The 26,800-nt window shown below is 44.0% G+C and overlaps 1 protein-coding gene across 1 annotated transcript in view; it reads left to right on the forward strand.

Moving 5' to 3' along the window:
• The window catches only part of LOC126355358 (collagen alpha-1(XVIII) chain-like), a 586,377-nt gene that overhangs the window by 420,951 nt on the left and 138,626 nt on the right, over positions 1-26,800 (forward strand). The window contains exons 7-9 of the mRNA XM_050005652.1: positions 1,043-1,117; positions 19,268-19,303; positions 26,554-26,635. Of these exons, the coding sequence (XP_049861609.1) occupies positions 1,043-1,117; positions 19,268-19,303; positions 26,554-26,635 (193 nt within the window). The remainder of the gene's footprint in view (positions 1-1,042; positions 1,118-19,267; positions 19,304-26,553; positions 26,636-26,800) is intronic.

Consider the following 26,800-nt stretch of genomic DNA (forward strand, 5'->3'; position numbering starts at 1 on the left):
GTGCCTCAAGCTAAAATTTTTCTGTAACAGCATGAAAAATAAACTGTCTGATGGTATGTAACATACACTCTATAGCATTGTCTCGACGACAACATTGTACAAGAGTGTACAATTCCTAAATTATTATTTTTCCACTTTTTATGTTGCTTTTACCGTAATATGGTAATGTTATAATTTTATTTTTTGCCTTTCTTTTGGATCATTTGTTATATGCGGAAAGTGTAGCGTTGTCGTAGCAGTATGGAGAATAGCGGAAGAGGAACTTCCGGTCTGAGAAATATCCGCAGCACAGAATCCGGGCGTACTTCCGCGAACGGAAGCGCTATGCACAAAGACAGAGAGATGATCTTAGTGTGTACTCTCTGTATCAGTCTTAGCGCACGCTTTGTTATTGAACAACAATTCAAGGAAGGAGGAAAGATAAGAGCTTCCCGTCCCGTCGGCGACGGAGTTATTACGGACGGAGCACAAGTTCGAATTATGCATGAAGAAGGAACTCGGCCGTGACCTTTTTTAACGCAGCATTCCGTCAGAGCTGTCAGTTAAACTTGCAGGTTGTATGGTCGTAGTCCATTACACTTTTTCGTTCCTAACGTTTCGTCCAAAACTGCACGCGACACCTTCAGAGGTGTTATGCCGAACAAAATAACATCCATCGGCACAGTAGTGGCTCCTTAGATTTATTTCTGGGGGAGGCCGAGATGATATCACGACACACACAAAATCAGATCACTTCATTGCAACTTTATCAAGATGAAATCCATGTCGACAGGAATGTCTGGTTACTGTCTCTGAATACGACGAGGGGCTAGTTTCCATCATCCCGAAACAATGGTCTGCCGAGTATTAAACGACCAACGACCGTTTTCCAGTATCACTTGCTGTCGAGAATTTTGAAAGGGCTCTGCTATCGCCCGCGGAGCTAAGCAGGCGGATAAGCGCACAAGTCCGTGAGCGGCAGACGAGGCAGGGCTAGGCGCAGCTTCCTCCTGTGCTGGGCTCTCGCCATGACGACGATTGCTCACGCGCTGCTGTTGTGCAGGGCGTCGTCCAGGAGCTGAGAATCTTCGGGGACCCGTCCGTGGCTGCCGACAAGTGCGACGATTCCTTCCTGGGGGTGAGTACCGCATCTAGCACTGTCTGCGTTCACCGCTCCTCTAAGCAAAGATCAGCTGCAACCATTCCATAGATTCCCAGTCTGTTACTTCAGACTGAAAGCTCTCCGTTCCCTATAACTTAAATTTCAGCTTAATAAAATATGGTTACGATGTAGTAACAGTGTCTGTGCTTCGCTCGTTTCAACTGCAGTTTCCTTTCGGTCCACATTTAATTCTTGTTCCTTCTCTTCTAGCGTCTTCTTTCTTCCACTTATTGATTTTCTTCCGTCCTGAAATCCTGCCTTTCCCGTTCCTTCTTTAAAAGTTTTCTATTTCTTATTGTGTCCAGGTCGACTTCTATATTTTCCGCATCTTCCTACTTCTATCAGACATCTTATTTTAGATTTGTGATTGTTTAGTAAGCCAAAGATCTGTTTGATTAATCTGCCTTTTTTAATCCTGCATGTATGTCCACAGAGAATATTAATCTATTTCTCATTAGTACATTTCTTAGGAGTCTTCTTCCAGTTCTTTAGCTCTCCCTTTGTAGTCAGTTTAAGATGTTCTAGTACACAGAAAATTCCTAGTGTGACCACTGTTTCATAGTGTTTCAGTTTTGGGTTCGAGGATAAAGATACTGTAGTATATATGTTTGTTGCTCTTTGTATTTTATGTATTCTGGTCTCTTACTTTCTTTTACCTTATTTTGTTTCATACCCATTCTCCAGATGGCAGTTATAAGAGTTCAGGGGTATGTAAGGGAAGCAGTGGCTGGGAAGGGAGTGAGACAGGGTTGCAGCCTCTCCCCGATGTTATTCAATCTGTATATTGAGCAAGCAGTAAAGGAAACAAAAGAAAAATTCGGAGTTGGAATTAAAATCCATGGAGAAGAAATTAAAACTTTGAGGTTCGCCGATGACATTTGATTCTCTCAGAGACAACAAAGGACTTGGAAGAGCAGTTTAACGGAATGGACAGTGTCTTGAATGGAGGATATAAGATGAACATCAACAAAAGCAAAACGAGGATAATGGAATGTAGTCGAATTAAATCGGGTGATGCTGCGGTTCAAAAAATGGTTCAAATGGCTCTGAGCACTATGGGACTCAACTGCTGGGGTCATCAGTCCCCTAGAACTTAGAACTACTTCAACCTAACTAACCTAAGGACATCACACACATCCATGCCCGAGGCAGGATTCGAACCTGCGACCGTAGCAGTCGCACGGTTCCGGACTGCGCGCCTAGAACCGCGAGACCACCGCGGCCGGCGGTGATGCTGCGGGAATTAGATTAGGAAATGAGACGCTTAAAGTAGTAAATGAGTTTTGCTATTTGGGGAGCAAAACAACTGATGAAGCCACCGTTGGGTGGCTTGCGGAGTATGAATGTAGATGTAGAATTGGAAAGAAGAGAAACTTGTGGCAAAACTTGACTAGAAGAAGGGACCGGTTGGTAGGGCATACTCTGAGGCATCAAGGGATCACCAATTTAGTATTGGAGGGCAGCGTGGAGGGTAAAAATCTTAGAGGGAGATCAAGGGATGAATACACTATACAGATTCAGAAGAATGTAGGTTGCAGTAGGTATTGGGAGATGAAGAACCTTGCACAGGATAGAGTAGCATGGAGAGCTGCATGAAACCTGTCTCTGGACTGAAGACCACAAGAACAACAACAACCCATTCTCCTAGATATTTAAAACAGTGTACTCTAGATTTTTGGTTGTTATTTACTTTAAGATTTTGATGTGCATTACTGAAGTTTGTCTGGAATTCTTTTTTTCCAAGTGATACTTCTAACCTACTTTTACTGCTTGACGTTCTATTTCTGTGATTTGTTCTTCTGCACTTCCAAAACAGCCTGTGATAAGTGACTTGTCATCTGCATGTTACAGCGATCAAGTTTGGCTTCCTTCATAGCTGTATACCCTTGGTATTTATGACATTCCTCCAATGTCTAAACACTTTCTCTAATGCATAGTTAGAAAGTAGGAGCGATAAACCGTCTCTTTGTCTTACTCATGATATATTTTTCAAAATTTGTAACAATTCTTCTATTAAATTTACCTTTGATGTTGTGTTGGTTAAAGTTGCTTTAATTTTTTTCCTTGTTTTGTTATCTAGTCCAAACTCTCTTAAAATGTTGAATAATATATTTCTATCAATAGAGTCGTATGCCGTTTCAAAATCTACAAATGTTACCTTATATTTCAAGGTTATGCTTTTCCTAATTTCTAAGACATACTTAAAGTATGTGACTTGTTCTACATAAGATCTATTCTCTCTGAACCCTGTTTGATATCCCCTAACTGAGGGTCAAGTATTCTTTCAGTTTTGGTCACTGCAAGAGGAAGGTTCCTGTATGATTGTTAGGATCTATTTTATCTCCTTTTTTATGTAGGGGATGTATTAACTCAGACGTCCATTCACTTGGCAGTGGCTTTGTTTCCCAATTTCTTAAATTATTTTTGTTAGATATGCTATCATATTGTCACTAGAGTGCATTCATAATTCTACACGAATTTTTTCATTATTTTTTTATTTATTGATTTGTTTTTCCGAGTGAGATTAGTGACATTGGACCCACTGCGAAAGCTGGCCAAGCATTCCAGATATTCTACATTATGTTCACACAAAGATCCAGATTTTAAAAAAAGGTTTACATTAATATAGCATACAAGGTTTATAAATAATTCTCTTTAAGCCGTGCTGCATAGCTTTTATAAAATACATGTTAACATAAAATCACCAAAAGATACTAAAATATTCTATTATTCTGCAGTAATTTTCAACATTGAAGTTATTGTATGGCAGACGTAATGCTATTATTTTTACAGCACATGTTTAAAAGTTTAAAGTATATTACATAAATATCCAGCTCTGCGAACTTAGGTGACCCTCCGGTATGGCACGGTATCGCCCTCAGCCAAAGCTCTGTAAAATATGCTGAAGTAGATTACGATGTTATATTTCTATTGCAGAACTAGCACTTCTGACTTATGAATGAAAATGACATTCGAAATAAGAAATGCTATTCTATTTATTATCTGAAGAAACATAAATGAGTAAGAAATGCTGTTTTACACTGATATTTCCGTTGTTTGTGGTTTGTTCATAGCATTTTCCGTCACACTTACTTTTTGGCCAAATGTATGAGTGGCTCGAAAACAAAAGTCCCTGGAAATAACACAATCAATATTTGTCCGAACTTTTATTCCCAAACCGATAGTGGGAACTGGACAAATGGGGAATTAAATCGACTATGAAGACGTATTGTTTTTAAAAAAAAAAGTTAGTTGCTTGTATTCATTGTCATAAACAGAACTTAATTATTTGGGAGAAAATCAGATAATGAATTTTTTTCTGCATTTTATTAGTCAAGCGAGGATCTGAAATGGACAAATCACACTGACCATCGTGAGGTCTAGTTTACAAGAAATTTTAAATACTTGAAAGTAATGAGTTAGTAAGTTATTTGAGGGAAAAGTTTTGTTCAAAATTTCATAGCCAAGCAAAGCATTGGAAATCGACAAATGAGGTATCAAAATGACTATCATGATGTCTGCTTTTGAAAAAAAAAAGTATTGCAATGAAATTACTCAGGGTAATTAAGAAAAACGTAGTGATTTGTGGAAAATTTTTCGCGAATAGGGACTGCTATCTATGTAAATGTAATACGAAAAAGTTCATTTCTTGAGGCCTAGGTATTTTGCCCATAAAAAGTTAGATCGGTGGGACATTTAACTGTCAGTTTAAAAAAAATAAGAGAAAAACTATCAAACGTTTTGTGACATGATTTGTCTAGAGGTAAGAAACAAAATAGATTAGAAAAACATTTGACACACTTTTGAATGATGCTCGAAATCATGTGCAGCGAATGAGGTGTCGATTTTTAAAGAGGGTACTAGAGGATATTTGTCTTGTGAATGATGTAGACGGTCCAACTTCATTTACTGTAATCATTTCGAGCATCTTTCAAAGCCGGGCCAAATATTTCTTTGATCTATTTGAGTGCTCATTTAATACAAACCATTTCATGGACTCTTTGAACGTTTCTTTTTTCAACTTTGGTTTAGAAATGTCTTCTTTCACTCGATAATATGAGTTGACAAAAAAATTTTGTGAAACGGGAAAATTTATGACCTTGTAATAGTCTGTTGCAAGTTTACTTTTGCTTCACGCACCCAGTTATGTTAATATACTGGAGGTCATTCTACTCGTTAAGATCCTTTTAAACTACATTTGCAATTTTTTTGTGAGAAATGGAGATAGACTTCAGTCTTGGCAATATTGTTCCTCTACTCAGGTGCTGTTATTTACGGAAATTTGAGTATATTCAAACAACCATTATAGACGAGGTTAGGTCTGAAGTTGTCTTCGGAATGTGTTAAGGCTTGTTACCTAACCACGTACAATTTGACCCAAGTAAATCTACTTAAATGTGAATTAGGACAACTTTCGCTGGACATTCTCCTGTGACTAAACTGATACGATCAACATCTTTTGAGTGAAATTATTTAGTAAGAGGATTAGTACACACTAATAAGCTCTGTGCGCAGTGTATTATCTGATGTAACAGATGACAAATTTCTAATAATAAACCAGAAAGAATCAGAGCGGAAGTACCAAACCAAGCGCAGTCGCGGCTACGCCTGGAACGACGTCACAAGCCGGTATGGAGCGCTTAGTCACCATTGTAGTCGTATGCTCCGGTGAGTTACGAGCCATAAACGAGACGACAAGTATTTAAGACTGGGCGTACGTCCGCGAGAGAGCAGCCTGAGTTAGAGCCAGGCGGCGGCATAACTCCATCGGAAATTGGTGCTGTAAATAACGCCCCTCTGGCTATTACTCCAGGCGGAGTCTCGAAGATATCACGCAGCCGACACGCAACGTCCTCAGACACTTTATTACGGCTGACCTAGGTGTTCCCAATCTCAATTCATCCAAATCAGGCGTGCGCCTACAAGTTGTGGACTCATTATTGTTAGTACGATTGATAACAAGCATGCGTTTATAGTTTTCGCTTACCTTCAGTTCTCGTAATATACTTGTCTCATCGTGCTGTAAATAAAACTATATAAAAGCGGCTGGTTCCTAAATTTCTTTCAACAAAAGTAATATATGACGTTCACCAAGGAAGTGTTACAGGCCCTCTGCCGTTCCTCGTCTCCATAAACGATTTAGGAGACAATCTCAGAAGCCCTCATAGACTGTTTGCAGATGATACTGTCATTCACCACCTGGTTGCAAAATGATTTAAATAAGATCTCTGTATGGTGAAAACAGTGCCACTTGACTATAAATAATGAAAAGTATGTATATCCTCATGAGTACTAAAAAGGAATCCGCTGAATTTCACTTACACGATAAATCATACAAATCTAAAGGGTGTCAGTTCAACTAAACACTTTTCGATTACAATTACGATTAATTTAATTTCGAACAATCACATAGATAATTTTGTAGGGAAGGCAAACCGAAAACTGTGATTTATTGCCGGAACACCTAGAAAATGTAACAGGTCTACTGAGGAGATTGCTTACACTAAGTTTGTCCGCTCTCTCCTACTGCAGTGCAACATGCAACCGTCAACAGATACTATTGACGGAGGACACAGAAAAAAATCAATGGAGGGCAACTCGTTTTATATTATCGTGAAGTAAGCAAGAGGGTGCCAATGATATGATACACGAATTGGTGTGGTATTCATTAAAACAAATGCGTTTTTCACTGCAGTAGGGCCTTCTAAGCCTTCTAATGAAATTTCAATACCCAGCTTTCTCATCAGAGTGTGAAAATATTTTGTTTGCGCCCGTCTACAAAGGGAGAAATTATCTTCATAATAAAATAATAAAATAAGAAAAATCAGAGCTCGCACGGAAATATTTACGTATTTTCCCGCGCATTGTGCGAGAGTAGGACGATAGAGAAGCAGCTGACGGGTGGTTCGATGAACCGTCTGATAAGCACTGAGTTGTGAATTGCACAGTAATCATGTATCTGTAGAGGTATTTGTAATTGAGTACGTGCCCACGAAGCTCTACAACCAGTATCATAGATAAAATAATTTTCTCTTTTACCTCTTGAAAAGATCTGCCATTTAAGCAGATAAAAGTTACATACATTGAATCACATGAATAGATAGTTATAGTATGAAATTAATAAAATCAAAAGCACATCAAAAGGACTTCCTACAAGCTAAAAGTGCAGATGTTCATTGAAATAATGTGAAAACAATGGTTTAATGATAAGTTTTGAAGTGCAGTGTTAACGAAAACAATTATTCGGTACAAAAGCAGAAAAGATGAAGAGACCACACAATATCATTAACAAGTAATACTGATGGAACAATTTCATATTATGATTACACAATATACAGCTCGCTTACATGCTCTTTAGAAATAACTACTAATATAACTTCAAATACTGTGCTGTAACTACAGAGTTATCTTGGCATATTGTAAAAATTTTAAAAAGTTATTCTAAATACTAATAATGTGCGTAGAAAGCGGAATGGAAATACTTGTGAGAAATATTATTTTCAGGTGGGAAAGCTGTTTCACAAATAGTAGATGTATTTTCTTTCCCATTTTGGGTACGCAAAGAGACTGTGGTTAAGTCACTTTTTGTAGAGCTGGTGCATTCGCAGTACAGATATGGTTTGGTTCCAGTACGGTGAAGGTCGGGCAGGAAACGTCCTTGGTTAAGCCTAATGCAGCGAAAAGTTGACATTAGCCGTCTAGGTTGATGGGTGTCGTGCAGCCAAAGGCTACCGAGATAACAGGCTGAATACGTGTGTAACACCCATCCTTCGCTAGCTTGGAGGCGTTCCAACGTCTGTCCTCTGCAAAACACGAGCTTACATTTACAGTGAGGTGACAAAAGTCATGTGGTATCTCCTAACATCGTATCGAATCTCCTTTTTGCCGGTGTAGTGCAGCAACTTGATGTGGCATGGTCTCAACAAGCTGTTGGAAATCCCCTGCAGAAATATAAGTGTCGATAATCGCGGAAGTGGTGCCGGTGCAGGATTTTGTGCACGGTCTGACCTCTCGATTATGTCCCATAGCCGGCCGGGGTGGCCGAGAGGTTCTAGGCGCTACAGTCTGGAACCGCGCCACCGCTAGGATCGCTGGTTCGAATCTTGCCTCGGGCATAGGTGTGTGTGATGTCCTCAGGTTAGTTAGGTTTAAGTAGGTCTACGTTCTAGGGGACTGATGATCTCAGAATTTAAGTCCCATAGTGCTCAGAGCCATTTGAACCATTTTTATGTCCGACAACTGTTCGATGGGATTCGTGTAGTGCGATCTGGGTGGACAAATCATTCGTTCGAATTGTCCAGAATGTCTTTCAAACCAATCACGAACAATTGTGGTTCACTGTCATGGCGCATTGTCATCTACAAAATTCCATCGTTGTTTGGGAACATGAAGTCCATGAATGGCAAGAAATGGTCTCGAAGTAACCGAACATATCCATTTCCTGTCATCGATGGATTCAGTTGGACAGAGGCTCCAGTCCAACCATCATCTTGCACAGTGCCTTGTTGACAAGGGGTCTGCACCACACTCGAACATACCATCAGCTATTACCAACTGAGCCAACGGCCTTGCCACAGTGGTAAAACCGGTTCCCGTTCGACCACCAAATTTACGCGCTGTCTGGTTAGGCTAGAACTTGGATGGTTCACCATCCCGTCTGCCGAGCGCTGTTGGCAAGCGGTATGCACTCAGCTCTTTTGAGGCAAACTGAGGAGCTATTTGATTGAAAAGTAGAGGCTCCGCTCTCGGAAACTGACATTTGGCCGGGAGAGCGGTGTGATGACCACATCACCGTCGGTATCCGCATCCAGTGACACGTGTTGGCTTAGGACGACACGGCTGCCGGTTGGTAACCGTTGGGCCTTCACAGCATGTTCTGGAGCAGTTTTTTTTCTTTACCAACTGAAATAGGGACTCATATTACCAGGTCACGGTTTTCCAGTTGTCTAGGGTACAACCGATATGCCCACGAGGTCACAAGAGGCGCTGCATGCGATTTGCTGTTAGCAAAGGCACTCGCGTCGGTCGTCTGCTGCCGTATCCCTTTAACGCCAACTTCCGCAGCACTGTCCTAACGAACACGCTCGTCGTACGTCCCACGTTGACTTCTGTGATTACTTCATGCAGTGTTGCTTACCCTTTAGCACTGACAACTCTACACAAATGCAGCTGCTCTCGGTCGTTAAGTGAAGGCCGTCGGCCGCTACGTGGTCCGTGGTTAGAGGTAATGTTTGAACTTTGGTACTCTCGGCACATTCTTAACACTGCGGACCTAGTAGTATTGAATTCCCTAACGATTTCCGAAATGGAATGTCCCATGTGGCTCCAGCTACCATTCTGCGTTCAAAGTCTATTAATGGCCGACGTGCGGTGATACTCAAGTCGGACATCTTTCATCCTGAAACGCCTGAATAGAAATGACAGTTCCGCCAATGCACTGCCCTTTTAGACCTCGTGTACGCGTTGCTGCCAATATATGTATATATGCATATCGTTATCTCAAGATGTTCATCACCTCAGTGTACACCAATTGTGTAATACGTCGTGCGATTAGGTACCCTGGTTGTTTTATAGATGCCATATGATATGAGCTCACCAGAAGAAATACTAGCTAACCCGCTAGTCACTTTCGACCGCTACTTTAGAACTTGTACTATGGGGGGGGGGGGGGTAATTAAATTTATTGCCCAGCTCAAAATTAATGAGGTTGTACTCACTTACTCGTCCTGCACCTTTACTCAACCATGCATCTAGCAGAATCAAGAAAACTGAATAAACATCATTCTATGACGTTAAATACACTACTGGCCATTAAAATTACTACACCATGAAGAAATGCAGATGATAAACGGGTATTCATTTGACAAATATATTATACTAGAACTGACATGCGGTTACATTGTCACGCAATTTGGGTGCATAGATCCAGAGAAACCAGTACCCATATCAACCACCTCTGGCCGTAATAACGGCCGTGGTACGCCTGGGCATTGAGCTTGGATGGCATGTACAGGTACAGCTTCCCCTGCAGCTTCTACATGATACCACAGTTCATCAAGAGTAGTGACTGGCGTATTGTGACGATCCAGTTGCTCGAATGCCATTGACCAGACGTTTTCAATTGGTGAGAGATTTGGAGAATGTGCTGGCGAGGGCTTCAGTCGATCATTATCTGTATCCAGAAAGGCCCGTACAGGACCTGCAACATGTGGTCGTGCATTATCCTGCAAAATGTAGGGTTTCGCCGGGGTCGGATGAAGGGTAGATTGGTTCAAATGGCTCTGAGCAGTATGCGACTTAACTTCTGAGGTCATCAGTCGCCTAGAACTTAGAACTAATTAAACCTAACTAATCTAAGGACATCACACACATCCATGCCCGAGGCAGGATTCGAACATGCGACCGTAGCGGTCGGTCGGTTCTAGACTGTATCGCCTAGAACCGCAAAATGAAGGGTAGAGCCACGGGTCGTAACACATCTGAAATGTAACGTCCACTGTTCAAAGTGCCGTCAATGCGAACAAGAGGTGACGGAGACGTGTAACCAATGGAACCCCATACCATCCAGCCGAGTGATACGCCATGACGGCGATGACGAATACACGCTTCCAATGTGCGTTCACCCCAATGTCACCAGACACGGATGCGACCATGATGATGCTGTAAACAGAATCTGGATTCATCCGAAAAAATCACGTTTAGCCATTCGTGCACCCAAGTTCGTCGTTGAGTACACCATTGCAGGCGCTCCTGTCTGTGATGCAGCGTCAAGGGATCTAGACGTGGCTGCACGATCCGTTACAGCAATGCGGATAAGATGCCTGCCAATTCAACTGCTAGTGATACGATGCCGTTGCGATCCAGCACGGCGTTCCATATTTCCCTCCTGAACCCACCGATTCCATATTCTGCCAACAGTCATTGGATCTCGACCAACGTGAGCAGCAATGTCGCGATACGATAACCGCAATCGCCATCGGCTACAATCCGACCTTTATCAAAGTCGGAAACGTGATGGTACGCAGTTCTCCTCCTTACACGAGGCATCACAACAACGTTTCGCCAGGCAACGCCGGCCAACTGCTGTTTGTGTGTGAGAAATCGGTTGGAAACTTTCCTCATGTCAGCACGTTGTAGATGCCACCGGCGCCAACCTTGTGTGAATGCTCTGAAATGCTAATCATTTGCATATCACAGCATCTTCTTCCTGTCGGTTAAATTTCGCGTCTGTAGTACGTCATCTTCGTGGTGTAGCAATTTAAATGCCAGTAGTGTATAATTTTTATTACATTCGTAATTCTCAGATACCTGCAGCTGGCATTTCCGCCCATAACATAATTTTCATGACGTCCTCTCTAGAAACAGCTATTGACCACATACCGGGGCTTAATTTATCTGAACTTGGAACGGAGACACAAAAATAGATTGGGTGAAGTCTTCCATTCCTTTTTTGGACATAAACGTAAAACTTTATCTGTTGAGTACCACACCTACTCAACTGTAAGACACCGGTAAAGTAAGAAGGCACTCTGTACCTTGCCTAACTGAAGAACTAAATCTGCCCATGAATCTCAGAGACACTGGAAATTATGCATACAAACAGCACCCCAATCTTGAAAATCATATGACTTAAAAGCACAGCCCGCATCTCGTGGTCGTGCGGTAGCGTTCTCACTTCCCACGCCCAGGTTCCCGGGTTCGATTACCGGCGGGGTCAGGGATTTTCTCTGCCTCGTGATGGCTGGGTGTTGTGTGATGTCCTTAAGTTAGTTAGGTTTAAGTAGTTCTAAGTTCTAGGGGACTGATGACCATCGATGTTAAGTCCCATAGTGCTCAGAGCCATTTGAGCCTTTTTTTTTTTTTTTTAAAGCACAAGCGAAAGGAAAGCAAAGCTCAGGCATGCCCACACATTAACCGACAACAGAAACACAGTTGTCCTTTGGAAAAATCTGTGTGGGGTTGGTATAGGCAAAGTAAAAGCTGCAGCTGATCCCATCGTCCCAGCCGATGAACTGAACCGTTACTTCACATTACCTGCAACTACAACTGAACCTCAATAGAAACAGAGACTCATTGATTGATTACTTCATGCGGACATACGACGGTAGCCAAGAAAAATTGTATTTAAAGCACCTTACTTGCAACACCGCCACTACAGTTGATAGTTGATGGTTGCGGATACAACATGGCTTTTACAGTATTCTACTGAAGCCAGTTCATAGATGTTGGGATCGTGTATACGATTGGAATTCACCTCTTTTGCGCCAGTTACGACCTGAAGATGGTATACTGAGTCACCTATACTGTTTGAAAAATAGGAAAATAACATCAACGACGGTTACAGGTGTTTCGTTTGACTACGTAGGTGAACGGCCGAAGTCCCGCGGACCATAAATTACCAGGATGGACATACAAATACTTCAACTTTGGTGCACGTTTACAGTTGTCATGCATTTTCACTCCCGCGCTGTGATGTACCTACGAGGGGCGTTCAATAAATAATGCAACACATTTTTTTCTCGGCCAAATTCGGTTGATAAAATGCAGGATTTGTTGTAGGACTTCGTGGAATATTCTCGCTTCAGCCCCTATAGTTTCATGAAGTTCCGATATGAGGCGGTGCCATAAATAGCCTTCAAAATAGCGTCTGTAACGTACGTTCGTTCCAATCACACAACTGTCACTGAGTTTCTTTTGGCGCAAAACCAGAGCACTGCAGATATTCGTAGGCGCTTGCAGACAGTGAACAAAAGCAAGGTGAGTCGTTGGGCGAGGCGTCTGTCATCAGCTCAATAAGATCCCGCGAACCTGTTCGATCTCACTGGCCAGCCGCACAGCTGTGACCCCTGCAGTGTTGGAAAATGCCGACACTTTCATTCGAGATGATCTGTGGGTCAAACTCACACACCTCGCTTCCTCTGTTGTATGTCTCTATTGGTAGTGCTTACATACTCGTCCGCCAGTTGGGAGCGAGCGAGGTGGCGCAGTGTGTAGCACACTGGACTAGCATTCGGGACGACGACGGTTCAATCCCACGTCCGGCCATCCTGATTTAGGTTTCCCGTGATTTCTCTAAATCTCTCCAGGGAAATGCCGGGATAGTTCCTTTGAAAGGACACGGCCGACTTCCTTCCCCGTCCTTCCGTAATCCCATGAGACCGATGACCTCGCTGTCTGGTCTCCTCCCCCCGAAACAACAACCAACCACCAGTTGGGCTACTCAAAAGTATGTGCCTGCATCGTTCCTGGCCGCCTAACAGAAGACCACAATAGCAACGAAGGACCGTCTATGCGGAATTGGTCAGCGTTACGAGGCTCAACGTGATAATCTTTCGCCGAACAGCGTCACTGGCTATAAAAACAAGGATTCATCACTTCGAACCGGAAACAATACAGCGGTCAGTGGAGAGTCGCCAAACCAGTGAAGGATGCACACTGCAGTAAGCAGTACGTTGATGATGGGGAAGTTATTGGTGCAGCAGGACGTTATCTCCGACGTCGACTTTTAGAGTACTGAGATGCAGGCACACAGACCCTCTTAGTAAGACGGCGTAGGGCCGTCGCATTGAAGGGAAATTATGTTGCAAAGTACGTAAATCAAATCTGTGTGAAATCTTATGGGACTTAACTGGCAAGGTCATCAGTCCCAAAGCTTACCCACTACTTAACCTAAATTATCCTAAGGACAAACACACACACCCACGCCCGAGGGAGGACTCGAACCTCCACTCGGACTGCAAAGTACGGTTTTGTAGCCAAAAGAGTGGGGAATAATATGATGCAGTGGAATCATGAATAAAACGAACCTGTTCTCAGAAAAAAAATGCGTTGCATTGCTTATTGAATGCCCCGCGTATTATTCGTACCGCAGCAAAAGTGTCTCTGCAGGACACTGTGAACAGGTACTGTCCTCTGACAATGCACTGCTTTTGTTGCGCAGTGATAGTAATGTGAGACGAGATGCGTAACTTTCTTTCTGAATTCCCTATGAGCATGGTCCATTCTGCTGATTTTTTTATAGCAATGGAAAAAACAATTCAATTTCTCTGTGAAGTAAAGATACTGTTTGCATTTAGTGTACTGGGCTGTTGAGAAACGTATACATGCAGACAACGCACGTTCGAAACGGCCTTTCTGCCTTTTATTCCTCATCTCAGCTAGATGCAGGCATGGAACATCCTATCTATTGGTGATGGCACACGCTTTGGTTTTCTGGGCTGTTCCCTCATTGGAAATTTTGGTAATGTGTGGTAAGTTCCTATGGGATCAAACTGCTGAGGTCATCGGTCCCTAGGCTCACACACTACTTAATCTAACTTAAACTATTTTACGCTATGGACAACACACACACCCATGCCTGAAGGAGGACTCGAACATCCGACGGGGGTAGCCGCTCGAACCGGGGCAAGACGCCCTAGCCCGCATGGCAACCCCGCGCGCCCATTGGAAATGCAGTATTTTTGTCATCTTTTTCACTCTTCTTCGCTTTCTTCTAGTGAAGCTGAAAGTATAGACCGTTGCCGGTGCTACATCGAACGAATTTGTCACCATATTGTTGTGAGGAAATAAAGAATCACTTATTCGATAGCGCAGGATATATTGTTGTATCACTGCTTATTCTAAACACATTCTAATTCAAAATTGATAAAAACAAACAGAAATTACCTTTATTTCTCGAGGTCATACAAACACTGCGATACACAGCTTTCTTCAAAAAGATCCTGAAAGTTACTGGAAACTAGCAGAAACGAAAAAAAAATGATGCACAGAAATCACAGGGTGAAAAAATATGTTACACTGGAATGTTTTGGCATTTATTAAAAAAATAATGAATAAAACAAACAAAAATTATAATGATATTATAAAGAGTACAAAGAAATACAGTCATTACGGAAATATCACATGTCATCGCATAGAACTGAACTTCAATGCTAACAAGTCAACCAAACAAAATTGTTCTGCATGTGTCATCTGCAGCTTAATGTTGTCAAAGTAAGCGAGTCACATTTGCTAACATGACCATTGTTTCAAAACAGACATACTGCATTAGATATTTTTACGAAAACATGAAATATCAGAACTAAAGGGAGATGTGGTTTATTCTAGAGAAACGTAGATCCAGGGACACCACACAATGAATAAAATGTTGTCACTGTGACAGTGTGTGAGGAGTGAAACAAAACTGTTGGTCAATATCTGGTTGTTATGCTACGTCGACTATTGGCTCAAAAATGGTTCCAATGGCTCTGAGCACTATGAGACAACTTCTGAGGTCATCAGTCCCCTAGAACTTAGAACTACTTGAACCTAACTAACCTAAGGCGATCATGTTGTGGTTGGCCGGAGAGCCAACACAGGGTTACTAGAGGAGGCCGAAAGGCACGCGTTTAAGCTCACGCAGGCTGGCGTGAGGTCTGGAACAGGACAAGGAAATTAGAATTTAGAAACAATGGCCGTAGCTGGTGGAATACTTAACTTTAATCCATTAATGACGAACGTCGCTCTTGACATTACATGATCCACAGTATCAAGAGTAACTGACTATAGCGCCTTGCTAGGTAGCAAATAACGTAGCTGAAGGCTATGCTAACTATCGTCTCGGCAAATGAGAACGAAGAAGTCAGTGAACCATCGTTAACAAAGCCGGTTGTACAACTGGGGCGAGTGCTAGGAAGTCTCTCTAGACCTGCCGTGTGGCGGCGCTCGGTCTGCAATCTTTGATAGTGGCGACACGCGGGTCCGACGTATACTACCGGACCGCGGCCGATTTAAAGGCTACCACCTAGCAAGTGTGGTGTCTGGTGGTGACACCACAGATCACACACATCCATACCCGAGGCAGGACTCGAACCTGCGACCGTAGCGGTCGCGCGGTTGAAGACTGTAGCTGCTAGAACCGCTCGGCCACATCGGCCGGCTGACTATTGGCATGTGGATCCGTAGCGTGAAAGACAGCGCGCCAGCTGTAAGAGCACTGACGGTACACTGCCATCGCCTGCCAGGTGTCATGGGGCTTCCTACCGTGGGTTTTCCTACGAGCAGTGGCGCACTAAACCTGTCAGTGGCCCGGGCCGGCAAAACAAAGTGAGGCTCCCCTTGCTGCCCCCTCCCACCCTCCTCACCACACAGGAGTTCTCTGAGAGTTTCAAACGCAAACGGAAGGAAGTCCCACATTGCTTATTATCTTCATTTTGTGTAGTGATAATTTACAAGGTATAACCTTATTTTACGTAACACTAAAAGTGACTGCTCTCGTAATCTCGTTGCTGTTATTTAATAGCTATGTTGCCCCTTATACGACAGAAATCATTACATTCTATTATTTATGTTTCGCAACTAAGTCGGCGAAGAGCGACCAGGTCTTCAAAAATGAATCCCTGTTTCCCAAACCAAGAGGAAGGTCACTGACTACATAAAACTTCGTTCAGTCCATGGTGGAGGCTACTTTACTTACGGATTTCAACAAAAGCCACAGTGCTGCTCCGATCTTGATGAAAATTTGTACATTTGATCTTCAGAACAAGGGAAACCTCACCATCTAGGTGAAATTTCATACGGCGTATGGCGGAGGATACCTTACAACAGAATGACACACCGTTTTACTGATCAACTTGGGAGTTGGCTCGTATGTACGTTTTCATGGTGAAGGCATTTGTACAAGCCAACGTATACTGGATGGCGGAGGGTTGTCCTACCTTTAAATAAATTCAACATCGTTTCGTCAATCAGCATGAAAGTAGGCAGATATACGTATTTTTTCATAGATGGGGAAAGAGGAGATGGCACGAGGAGGAGTATACGGAGAGAGGAGAACGTGATTGGGGCAGGAGGTGCATCCAGAGAAGTGAGAGAAGCAGATTAAAAGAGAGAGGGGAGGTGCATCCAGAGAAGTGAGAGAAGCAGATTAAAAGAGAGAGGGAGCAGGAGGTAAACAGAGAGGAAAGGTGGTGAATGACTAATGGGACACTGTAATAAATAGATAAATTAGTTGTGTTATTGTGGATTTGATGACAAGCAGTGGGGGAGGCTCAGTTCGCAAACACCTCGTCAGGGAACCGGTTGCTCGGGACAGCTTCGCTACCTGCTGCACCCTTGTAGGAAACCCCACGTAGCCGCCTGCCTGCCTGTTTCTTCAGCGTCAAAACGACAGTTTTGTCACCCTGGTCAGGTTTTCAGTTTCGCTTTAACATATAATATCAAACCCACTTCCGTCTGCGCATAGTGTATTTTTTTTTCTAAAAAGTCTATTAGCCTGCGACTGAGCCGCACCTGAATGTCAGCATACTGTGAGTCAGCAGCCGGACTCGTCTCGTCTCCCAGGCGACACGCAGCACAACCGCTCCTCACAGTCGCTTCGAGAGGACACGCCTGGGCGGGACGACTTGGGACGGGCGCCATTATCGCTATTACGTAATTATACGTCCGTCCGCATACCAACAACAGGTTCTCTCTTGAAGCACGTAACTCCCCACTCCCACCCGTCACACACTGGAGCAGTTAGAATAACAGTCAGCGTGTTGACTTCCGAGGGCGTCGCCTCTGCCTCTTCCCTTTACCACACTGAGTCTTCTGAAATTCGTTCCCCTTGGAAAATCGTTATACGGCTGCACCTTTCAATCATAGCAGGAACGGCGAAACGGAAGGTGTTGAGATTACGGGTTGCAGAACAGAAAAAACAGGTAAAATCGCTCAATACTGGAAAGCCATTTGGACCGCATGAAATACCCGTGAGTTTCTGCAGAGATTATGCGAAACAACTTGCAGTCATTCTAGCATTAGTTCACTGTAAGTCGTTGGAGTTTTGGATGATACCTTGCGACTGGAAGAAAGTGCAAGTCATTACTGTTTTCAAGGAAGAGTCGCACGGCAGTTCCCAATACCACTGACGTCAGTCTGTTATTAGAGAATATTTCGAGTTCTCGTATTATGACACTTTTGGAGAACGAAAATCTCCTGTACAAAAATCTATAAGAATTCCGAGAAACTCAGCTAGCTCTAATCGTCGAAGATATCGAGAGCACCAAAGACATCGGCGTCCAGGGTGGTGCCGTGTTCCTTGACTTTAGGAAGGCATCAGTTGCGTCACGTCGTTTAGTGAATAAAATACGAGCATTCTACATTTGTGACAAGATTCAGGACTTCCCTGCAGACAGAACCGAACATGTCACTATTAACAGAATGATATCGACAGATATGCTAATTTCAGGAGAACCATAAGAAAGTGTCATTAGACAGTTATTGTTTGCAGTACATACGAGAGTTGGAACTTTAATAGTGACAACTATTTATTTACAGCTTGTACGAAATAGATGGTGTTTCAAAGTTTTACTGACCTTCAAAGTAGTCACCAGCACTGTGTATAACCCGTTTCCAGCGATGTGGAAGCCGATGATACTCTTAGCAGTGCCAGTCGTGTTGACAGTTCGAGCAGAGCGGTCTATTGCCCTACGAATTTGTAGCAGTTCTGAAGAGAATTTTGCGAAGTGTTTCCTTCAGTTTCAAAAAATGGTTCAAATTGCTCTGAGCACTATGGGACTTAACATCGATGGTCATCAGTCCCCTAGAACTTAGAACTACTTAAACCTAACTAACCTAAGGACATCACACAACACCCAGTCATCACGAGGCAGAGAAAATCCCTGACCCCGCCGGGAATCGAACCCGGGAACCTGGGCGAGGGAAGCGAGAACGCTACCGCACGACCACGAGCTGCGGACCCTTTGGTTTAGAAATCGATTTGAACTCACGAGGGCTTAAGTCAGGGGAGTGCAGTAGGTGGTATAGCACTTAGCAGCCCCATCAGTCAAATCAGTAACAGCTTGCACTGTACGTACTTGGGTATTGTCCTGCAAATTGATTGAGCTGCTTGGCGTCTATACACATCTCCTGGATGATATTCCCTTTGTTTTCTTGGCGTCTATGAACATCTCTGGATGATATTCCCTTTGTTTTCTTAAAAAATATAATTTAATGCCACTCAATTGATTGCCAACTATTCTAAGATGCAAAACATATATGCACGATACGTCATTAGTGCCCCTAACTTGTACAAATAATTCGATTATGTTCGTCATACTGATCAGGAACTTTGGCTGTGTAATTTTCCACATGCTGCTCTTGTTGCAGGCGCTGAATTCCGTGGAGCCACAGGACGACTTCCTCGTGAGTGATTCGGCACCGCGCCTGCAGATGGCAGCACACCTCATAACAACCTGCTGATGATATCGCCGCCATTAACCATCTCGGCGCAGACTTATTGCAGTACTAACGCTTACTTACCGCATGATGGTTTGCTTCTGACGCTCTGATTTCAGCTGTCTTATTGTTTCTATAAGCACGATCTACCTAAAAACTCTCCGAATTTGATCACTCCTCTCACTCACTAGATCTTGTTTAAGTCGTTTGATTGAAGATTGCACGAGTAATCTAGTATGTGTACCTGCCAGAAGAATGTGCAGCGGCTGAGATATTAGGCTGTTACCGTGGAGGAGAGGTCTCCATCTCCTTCAACAGGGCAATTCCCAGCGCGTCCCCCTCCCGGACGATGGATTTCGCCATGACATCTACCCTTCCTTCCAACTAAACCTGGCCTCCCCCCCTCCCCAGGACCCCCTTTTTCCTCTCCCCTCCTTCTCCCAGAGCGGATTTTCCTTCACACACACACCCCCTGAGACCCTGTGCCCCATCCTTTCCTCTTTCCTTCCCACATCCCTCCCTACCTGGGCCTCTTCAGCGCGCCCCCCCTTCCATCTCCCCCCTCTCTTCTTCTCCCTCCCTCCCTCCTTCCGATCTCCCTCATCTCCTTGCGCCTGGCAGATCCTCCATTTTGGTCATTGCCGGTGTGCCACGTCAGTGTTGTGTTTAGTGCTGTTTCGCCTCTGCATCAAGAGGTGTGATTTTAATTGCGTACTGCCTTGAGGTTCGCTGTCAGTGCTTGTTATGTGCTACACCATCTGTCGATACTTTTATGCTCCGGTCATACTGTGCCTTGTGTTCTTTTAATTGTTGCAGTGTGTGGTTTTTTGTGTGTGCTACTTTTTACGGTTTTTATCTCCATTTTACAGTCGCCCCTTTTTTTGTCTATTGACTTCCATGGATGTTCCCCCTTTTTCATATCTATGTTCACCATATTCTTTCCTTTGTATATTTTTAACTGTCTTATATTGTTTGTTCTATGTCTTTCGGCTGAAGAGCAGTCAGTGCATATGCTGCTGCCAGCCTGCCCCAATGGGGAATTTAAATACAATAAAGAAAAAAAAAGGTGAGAAGTAAGTAAATCGTGGTTTAGCCCACAGGCTTCAAGATTTTTTCTTTCTTTACCTCTCTCTCTCTCTCTCTCTCTCTCTCTCTATCTGTCTCTAATTTCAATTTATTGCTTTCGGTTCACACCCATTCAGCCATCTCAATAGCGGAAAGATGATGCGACAGTGTTTTGGAGAAGGGTTTTCTCATCAGTCACGACATTACGAAAGCAAGAACAACGCAGCACCCAGTCCCTGGACGGAGAAAATATCCGGGATCGGAACTAAGGCCTCCTTGGTCAGGAACCCGCAACCACCGAGATGGACTGTTTCAGAACTTCACTGTTTCCCCCAAATCACTTGAATCGAATGCTAGGACTGTTCCGGCGACATGTCTCAATTAATTTCCTTCCCATTCGTTATTAAATTGCTTTAGCTCCCAGTCGCAAATGAAGTCGACATCTCTCGAGACGCTGAATTCCAATCATCCTGCCGAGCGAGATGCGCAGGTGGTTACCGCACTGGTCTCGCATCTGGGGGGACGACGGCTCAAGTCCGCTCTGGCCATCCAGATTTAGGTTTCCCAACCGCTTCAGGCAAATGCCGCGATGGTTCCTTTGAAAATTGTACGACCGATTTCCTTCCACATCTTTTCGTTATCCGAACTTGTGTTCCGTCTCTAATGACTGTGCTGTTGGGCGGGACGCTAAACTCTAATATTTCTTCTTCCAACGCTCCTTTCAAAAATACGTGAAGGCTACAAGTGCACTGCATTTCCGATTGAATGGCTACGTCAGCAGAATGACAGAAAACGAACAGCCTCATCTTACAAATGCTTACCTGCGTAAAAACTGGGTTGAATTCCTCCAGGAACTGTTAAACATTCGTCATGTGTTACAGGTAACACTGTCTTATCTGAGAGTTCCATCTTTAGCCGGAGAATGGTGTATACAATATGCAAACATGAGTTAACGGACAAATCGTCACTTGTACCAGTATATCCATAGACTCTCAGAATGAGTATCCACAGAGTACTAAGCTCAACCAACTATCCACTGTTTCTTGTATTCTGCTTGACATACCAGTTGCAACGAATTTCAAAATCGACCAGCTCCTTACGAGGTTTCTCGAGACTATATTCTGGAATCAAATTGTTACTGGCCTTCGGTGTTCTGTGCATTTGATATCTGTTACCTCTCCCATCAAATGTGCCTAAGGCTACTCCTCGTATGATACTAAGGATACTAAAAACAAAAAGCTAAATCTTCTTGGCAGTTATGCTGCATTATCTGCCTCTTCACATTCCTTCCTTACAATAGAAACTTCGAGCCATCTGCTGAAATCTGCCTCAGGAATTTCTAGTGTCTCTGCTTAGTTGAACAGCTGAACGTTTGTGAACAAGAAGTCTGAACAACATGATGCAGCCTAACAACCTAGAATGTATTACCTTGAATGACAACGGCCGAGCGAGGTGGCGCAATGGTCAGCGTACTGGACTCGCATTCGGGAGGGCGACGGTCCAAATCCCTGTCCGGCCATGAAGATTTAGGTTTTCCCTGAGTTCTCTGAATCGTTCGAGGTAATTGCTGGAATGGTTCCCTTGAAAGGGCATGGCCAATTTCCATCCCCATCCTTCCCTAATCTGAGCTTGCGCTTTGTCTCTAATGCCATCGTTGTTTACGGGCATTAACGTCTAATCTTCTTCGCTTTTTCTCCATTGAGGACGGTTATGAAAACCTACAGAGGTACAACAAATGCTCTTTTATCTGAGACTCTGGGCGAGTAAATCATAAACTTTTCCATTGCATATTTAGACTTACTCATTCTAGTTCTGGTGCTCAAGACTTTAATGAAATACGTTCATCAAAAGTTTTGAGTTTCTTCTGCCATGTTTTCTATACCTCTTAATCAGTTATCACAAGGACACGTTTCTGAGGAAAAAATGGTTAGTAGTTTTTCATCGCAATTTGTCTCTAGAATTGTCATCCGCATCTTTGAAGAAAACTGACTACATCATTCCGCCACGTCTCGTAGGTTCAAAGAAATGCAGAAGGATAATTTCAGCCGATAAAACGCTCCAACTAAGGCAGACCTTCGACATCAGTAGCTGAGGAGAGCCGCAGTGCGGAAATACGTGTCCTGATAGTGAACATGCGTCATTTCTTTTCCAGTGTACTATCATTTAGGGCGAATACATATTTTCTAACGTTCTTCCTGTCCGTATATTCCATCAATTGAGGAATTCGGCCTGTCTATATGTGCAGTTTACATTATATTAGAAAACAATATTAAAATGGATCGATTTATTCATTGTGGGTTGCACATTCTGTGATAGTGGAGCAAATTTCGCATTGTACCTGCTTGTAAGTCGCTGCAGAGGTCGACCACATCATGCATTGCACAATACCAGCAATGTTTCCATGTGGCACACAAGCCTAATTCAAACATACAGTCCTCAAAGTTATTGCCTCTTTACTAGCTACCATTGTCAAAACCATCACATCCGTGCTGCAACCCTCTCTAATTCGATGCACCATAACTGCATCACCATCACATTTTATGTTTCCATAGAATCGTAGCCTGTCTTTTATTCCAAATATTAACCCGTGAAACTTACCATCTGTTGCTTCTCAGTATTGCCATTTAACTAACCATAAACCACAATATTTGTTTTTTTATTATTCTGTTGCATTATTTTCTGTTTACTTTTGTCTACAGTCCTAGAGTGTTTCATATACAACGTGTTACGTCTAAATTCATACTATATTTATTTATTTGACAATTGCGATCTTCACATCCAATTCCGACCCGCACCAGGATGTGCGTCAATGCATATTTTACAATGTTAAGAGGACATCATTCTCGTATTCAGTCATGTCATATGCAAACAATAAAGAAGATTCCTCGCGGTCTGCACAGGAGGTGGCCTTAGCACTACCAAAGACGACAACGTTATGTCAGCCATGCATTTAGGCAAAAATCCAATCAACGTATTACATACACATTACTTACTATCATGATTCCTAGCGAAATAAAAGCAAATACTACAACTTTTTTACCACAGCGCATGCACCATATGACATTTAAAGTTCTGTGGTCGCACTGGGTACTATTCGTGAAAGATCTAATCTTATACCTAAGCATATTGCTTGAAATACACTACTGGCCATTAGAATTGCTACACCAAGAAGAAATGCAGACGATAAACGGGTATTCATTGGATATATATACTATACTAGAACTGACATGTGATTACCTTTTCACGCAATTTGAGTGCATAAATCCTGAGAAATCAGTACCCAGAACAACCACCTCTGGCCGTAATAAAGGCCTTGATACGCCTGGGCATTGAGTCAAACAGAGCTTGGATGGCGTGTACAGGTACAGCTGCCCATGCAGCTTCAACACGATACCACAGTTCATCAAGAGTAGTGACTGGCGTACTGTGACGAGCCAGTTGCTCGGCCACCATTGACCAGACGTTTTCAGTTGGTGAGAGATCAGGAGAATGTGCTGGCTTGGGCAGCAGTCGAACATTTTCTGTATCCAGAAAGGCCCATACAGGACCTGCACCATGTGGTCGTGCATTATCCTGCTGAAATGTAGGATTTCGCAGGGATCGAATGAAAGGTAGAGCCACGGGTCGTAACACATCTGAAATGTACCGTAAAATGTTCAAAGTGCCGTCAATGCGAACACGAGGTGACCGAGACGTGTGACCAATGGCATCCCATACCATCACACCGGGTGATACGCCAGTACGGCGATGACGAATACAGGCTTCCAATGTGCGTTCACCGCGATGACGCCAAACATGGATGCGACCATGATGATGCTGTAAACAGAACCTGGATTCATCCGCAAAAATGACGTTTTGCCATTCGTGCACCCAGGTTCGTCGTTGAGAACACCATCGCAGGCGCTCCTGTCTGTGATACAGCGTCAAGGGTAACCGCAGCCATGGTCTCCGAGCTGATAGTCCATGCTGCTGCAAACGTCGTCGAACTGTTCGTGCAGATGGTTGTTGTCTTGTTAACGTCCCCAACTATTGAGTCAGGGATCGAGACGTGGCTGCACGATCGGTTGCAGCCATATGGATAAGATGCCTGTCATCTCGACGCTAGTGGTACGAGGCCGTTGGGATGCAGCACGGGGTTCCATATTACTCCCCTGAACCCACCGGTTCCATATTCTGCTGACAGTCATTGGTTCTCGACCAACACGAGCAGCAATGTCGCGATACGATAATCCGCAATCGCTATAGTCTACAATCCGACCTTTATCGAAGTCGGAAACGTGATGGTACGCATTTCTCCTCCTTACACGAGGCATCACAACAACATTTCACCAGGCAACGCTGGTCAACTGCCGTTTGTGTATGAGAAATCGGTTGGAAACTTTCCTCATGTCAGCACGTTGTAGGTGTCGCCACCGGCGCCATCCTTGTCTGAATGCTCTGAAAAACTAATCATTTTCATATCACAGCATCTTCTTCCTATCGTTTAAATTTCGCACCTGTAGCACGTCATCTTCGTGGTGTACCAATTTTAATGGCCAGTAGTGTATGTACACTGATAACTAAAATTAATCGACCACCTGCCAGAAGCCCGAATAACTACCTCTTGCAGTGCGGGCTGCTGCGAGATGTTCAGGAAAGGAGCCATTGAGGTTCTGGAAGGTACCCACGAGGATGGGGAGCCATGCCGATTCTAGTGCTGTGACCAGCTGCCCTAGATTTCTCGCCTGAGGATCATTGCAGCGAATCGGTGTGGTCCCACAGATTCTCGACTGGGCTTAAATCCGCGAGTTTGGTGGCCAGGGGTGTGCGGTAAATCCATCATAGTGTTCTTCGAACACGCACGTCATTGCGAGCTGTGTGACACGTTCTAAACTGCGTGTAAGGGTGGACGTGGTCTCCAAGGACAGATACATACCTGCCTTGATCGACTGTGCCTTCCAGAATATCGAGATCATCCAGGAAATGCCACTAAAACATTCCCCAGACCATAACGCTCCATTCTCCTGCCTGGTACCTTCCGAAGATTGTTTCAGGCGCTTGGAAGCCAACGTCGGATGGAGCATAAAAGGTCATTCGTCTGAAAAGGGCGCCTGTCGCCGCTCATTGGAAGTCCAGTAGCGGCATTGGCGTGCAAATTCCAGCCCTCTTCGCAGATGAACAGCAGCCAGCATGGGGGCATGAACCAGGTGCCTAATGCGGAGGCCATACGCAGCACCGTCCACTGAGTGGTCGTCGATCAGACACTATTGGTAGCCCTTTGGTTCATGCAGGCTGTCAGTTGCTCAACAATGCACTACAGTTGCCTCGGTGCCGGTTTTGGATAGCGCTGTTTTGTCACGCACGGTATACTTTAACCATGGCGGCATGGGAACAGTTTACAAACTTAGCCATTTCTGAAATGCTTTCATTCTTTGCCTGAAAGCCAATGACCATACCGTTTAGGACGTCAGATAAATCGCTGTTTCCACATTAGAACAATGACTGGTGCGTACTGAGTCGGCAGGTGATGGCTGAAGTGGTCGCTGTAGCAAATACCTGCTGATACCAGTATTGCTAAAAAATGGTTCAAATGGCTCTGAGCACTATGGGACTTAATATTTAAGGTCATCAGGCCCCTAGAACTTAGAACTACTTAAACCTAACTAACCTAAAGACATCACACATATTCATGCCCGAGGGAGGATTCGAAACTGCCACCGTAGCGGTCGCGCGGTCCCAGCCTGAAGCGCCGAGAACCGCCCCGCGACAGCGGCCGGTACCAGTATTGCTGTTCCGCGTCCCCCGTCACATTTTATATACCCTCAATTATTAGTGCTAGCCTGCGACTGCTTATTGCAGTTTAATGCCGAACACAGAAGGTAGTCGCATTAATGTGACTACACTGTTTATATACGGTTGGAAGCACTCATAAAGCTCGCCTCTAGCGCCGTACACACACTCTGTGGCGATGCATTTTAATTCACTTGGTCGGGACCAACATATCATAGGAATGAAATGATGTTAACTACAGGACACACTATACAAACGTTTGTATCTCAGCTGCCAACAACACGAATGTTCCACAAGCCTCTGATGGCTATCTACACTACTTACATGACAACTTAGCGACCTACGTAGTAGCAGTGACTGACGATTATTTCGTTTTGCTTCAGGAGGGCGACGATTGGGACAATGACGAGGCCAGCACAGGCGGCCCGCCGTTCATCACGCCGCCTCCTCCGCCGGCACCAGTGGGTGAGTACTCCAGCACGTCGAGACTCAATATGGGGCTCCATTTTAAACGTGCAGCAATTACACGTGGTGGTATTCCCTCCCTCAGAAAACGCAATTTCAGCCAGAGCAGTGTGTACCAAGCGGCTTGGCGCATACGCTACACAGCCCAGCCCAATTGGCATGCCG

The sequence above is a fragment of the Schistocerca gregaria genome, chromosome 3 (genome assembly GCF_023897955.1).
Source record: "Schistocerca gregaria isolate iqSchGreg1 chromosome 3, iqSchGreg1.2, whole genome shotgun sequence".
NCBI lineage: Eukaryota > Metazoa > Arthropoda > Insecta > Orthoptera > Acrididae > Schistocerca > Schistocerca gregaria.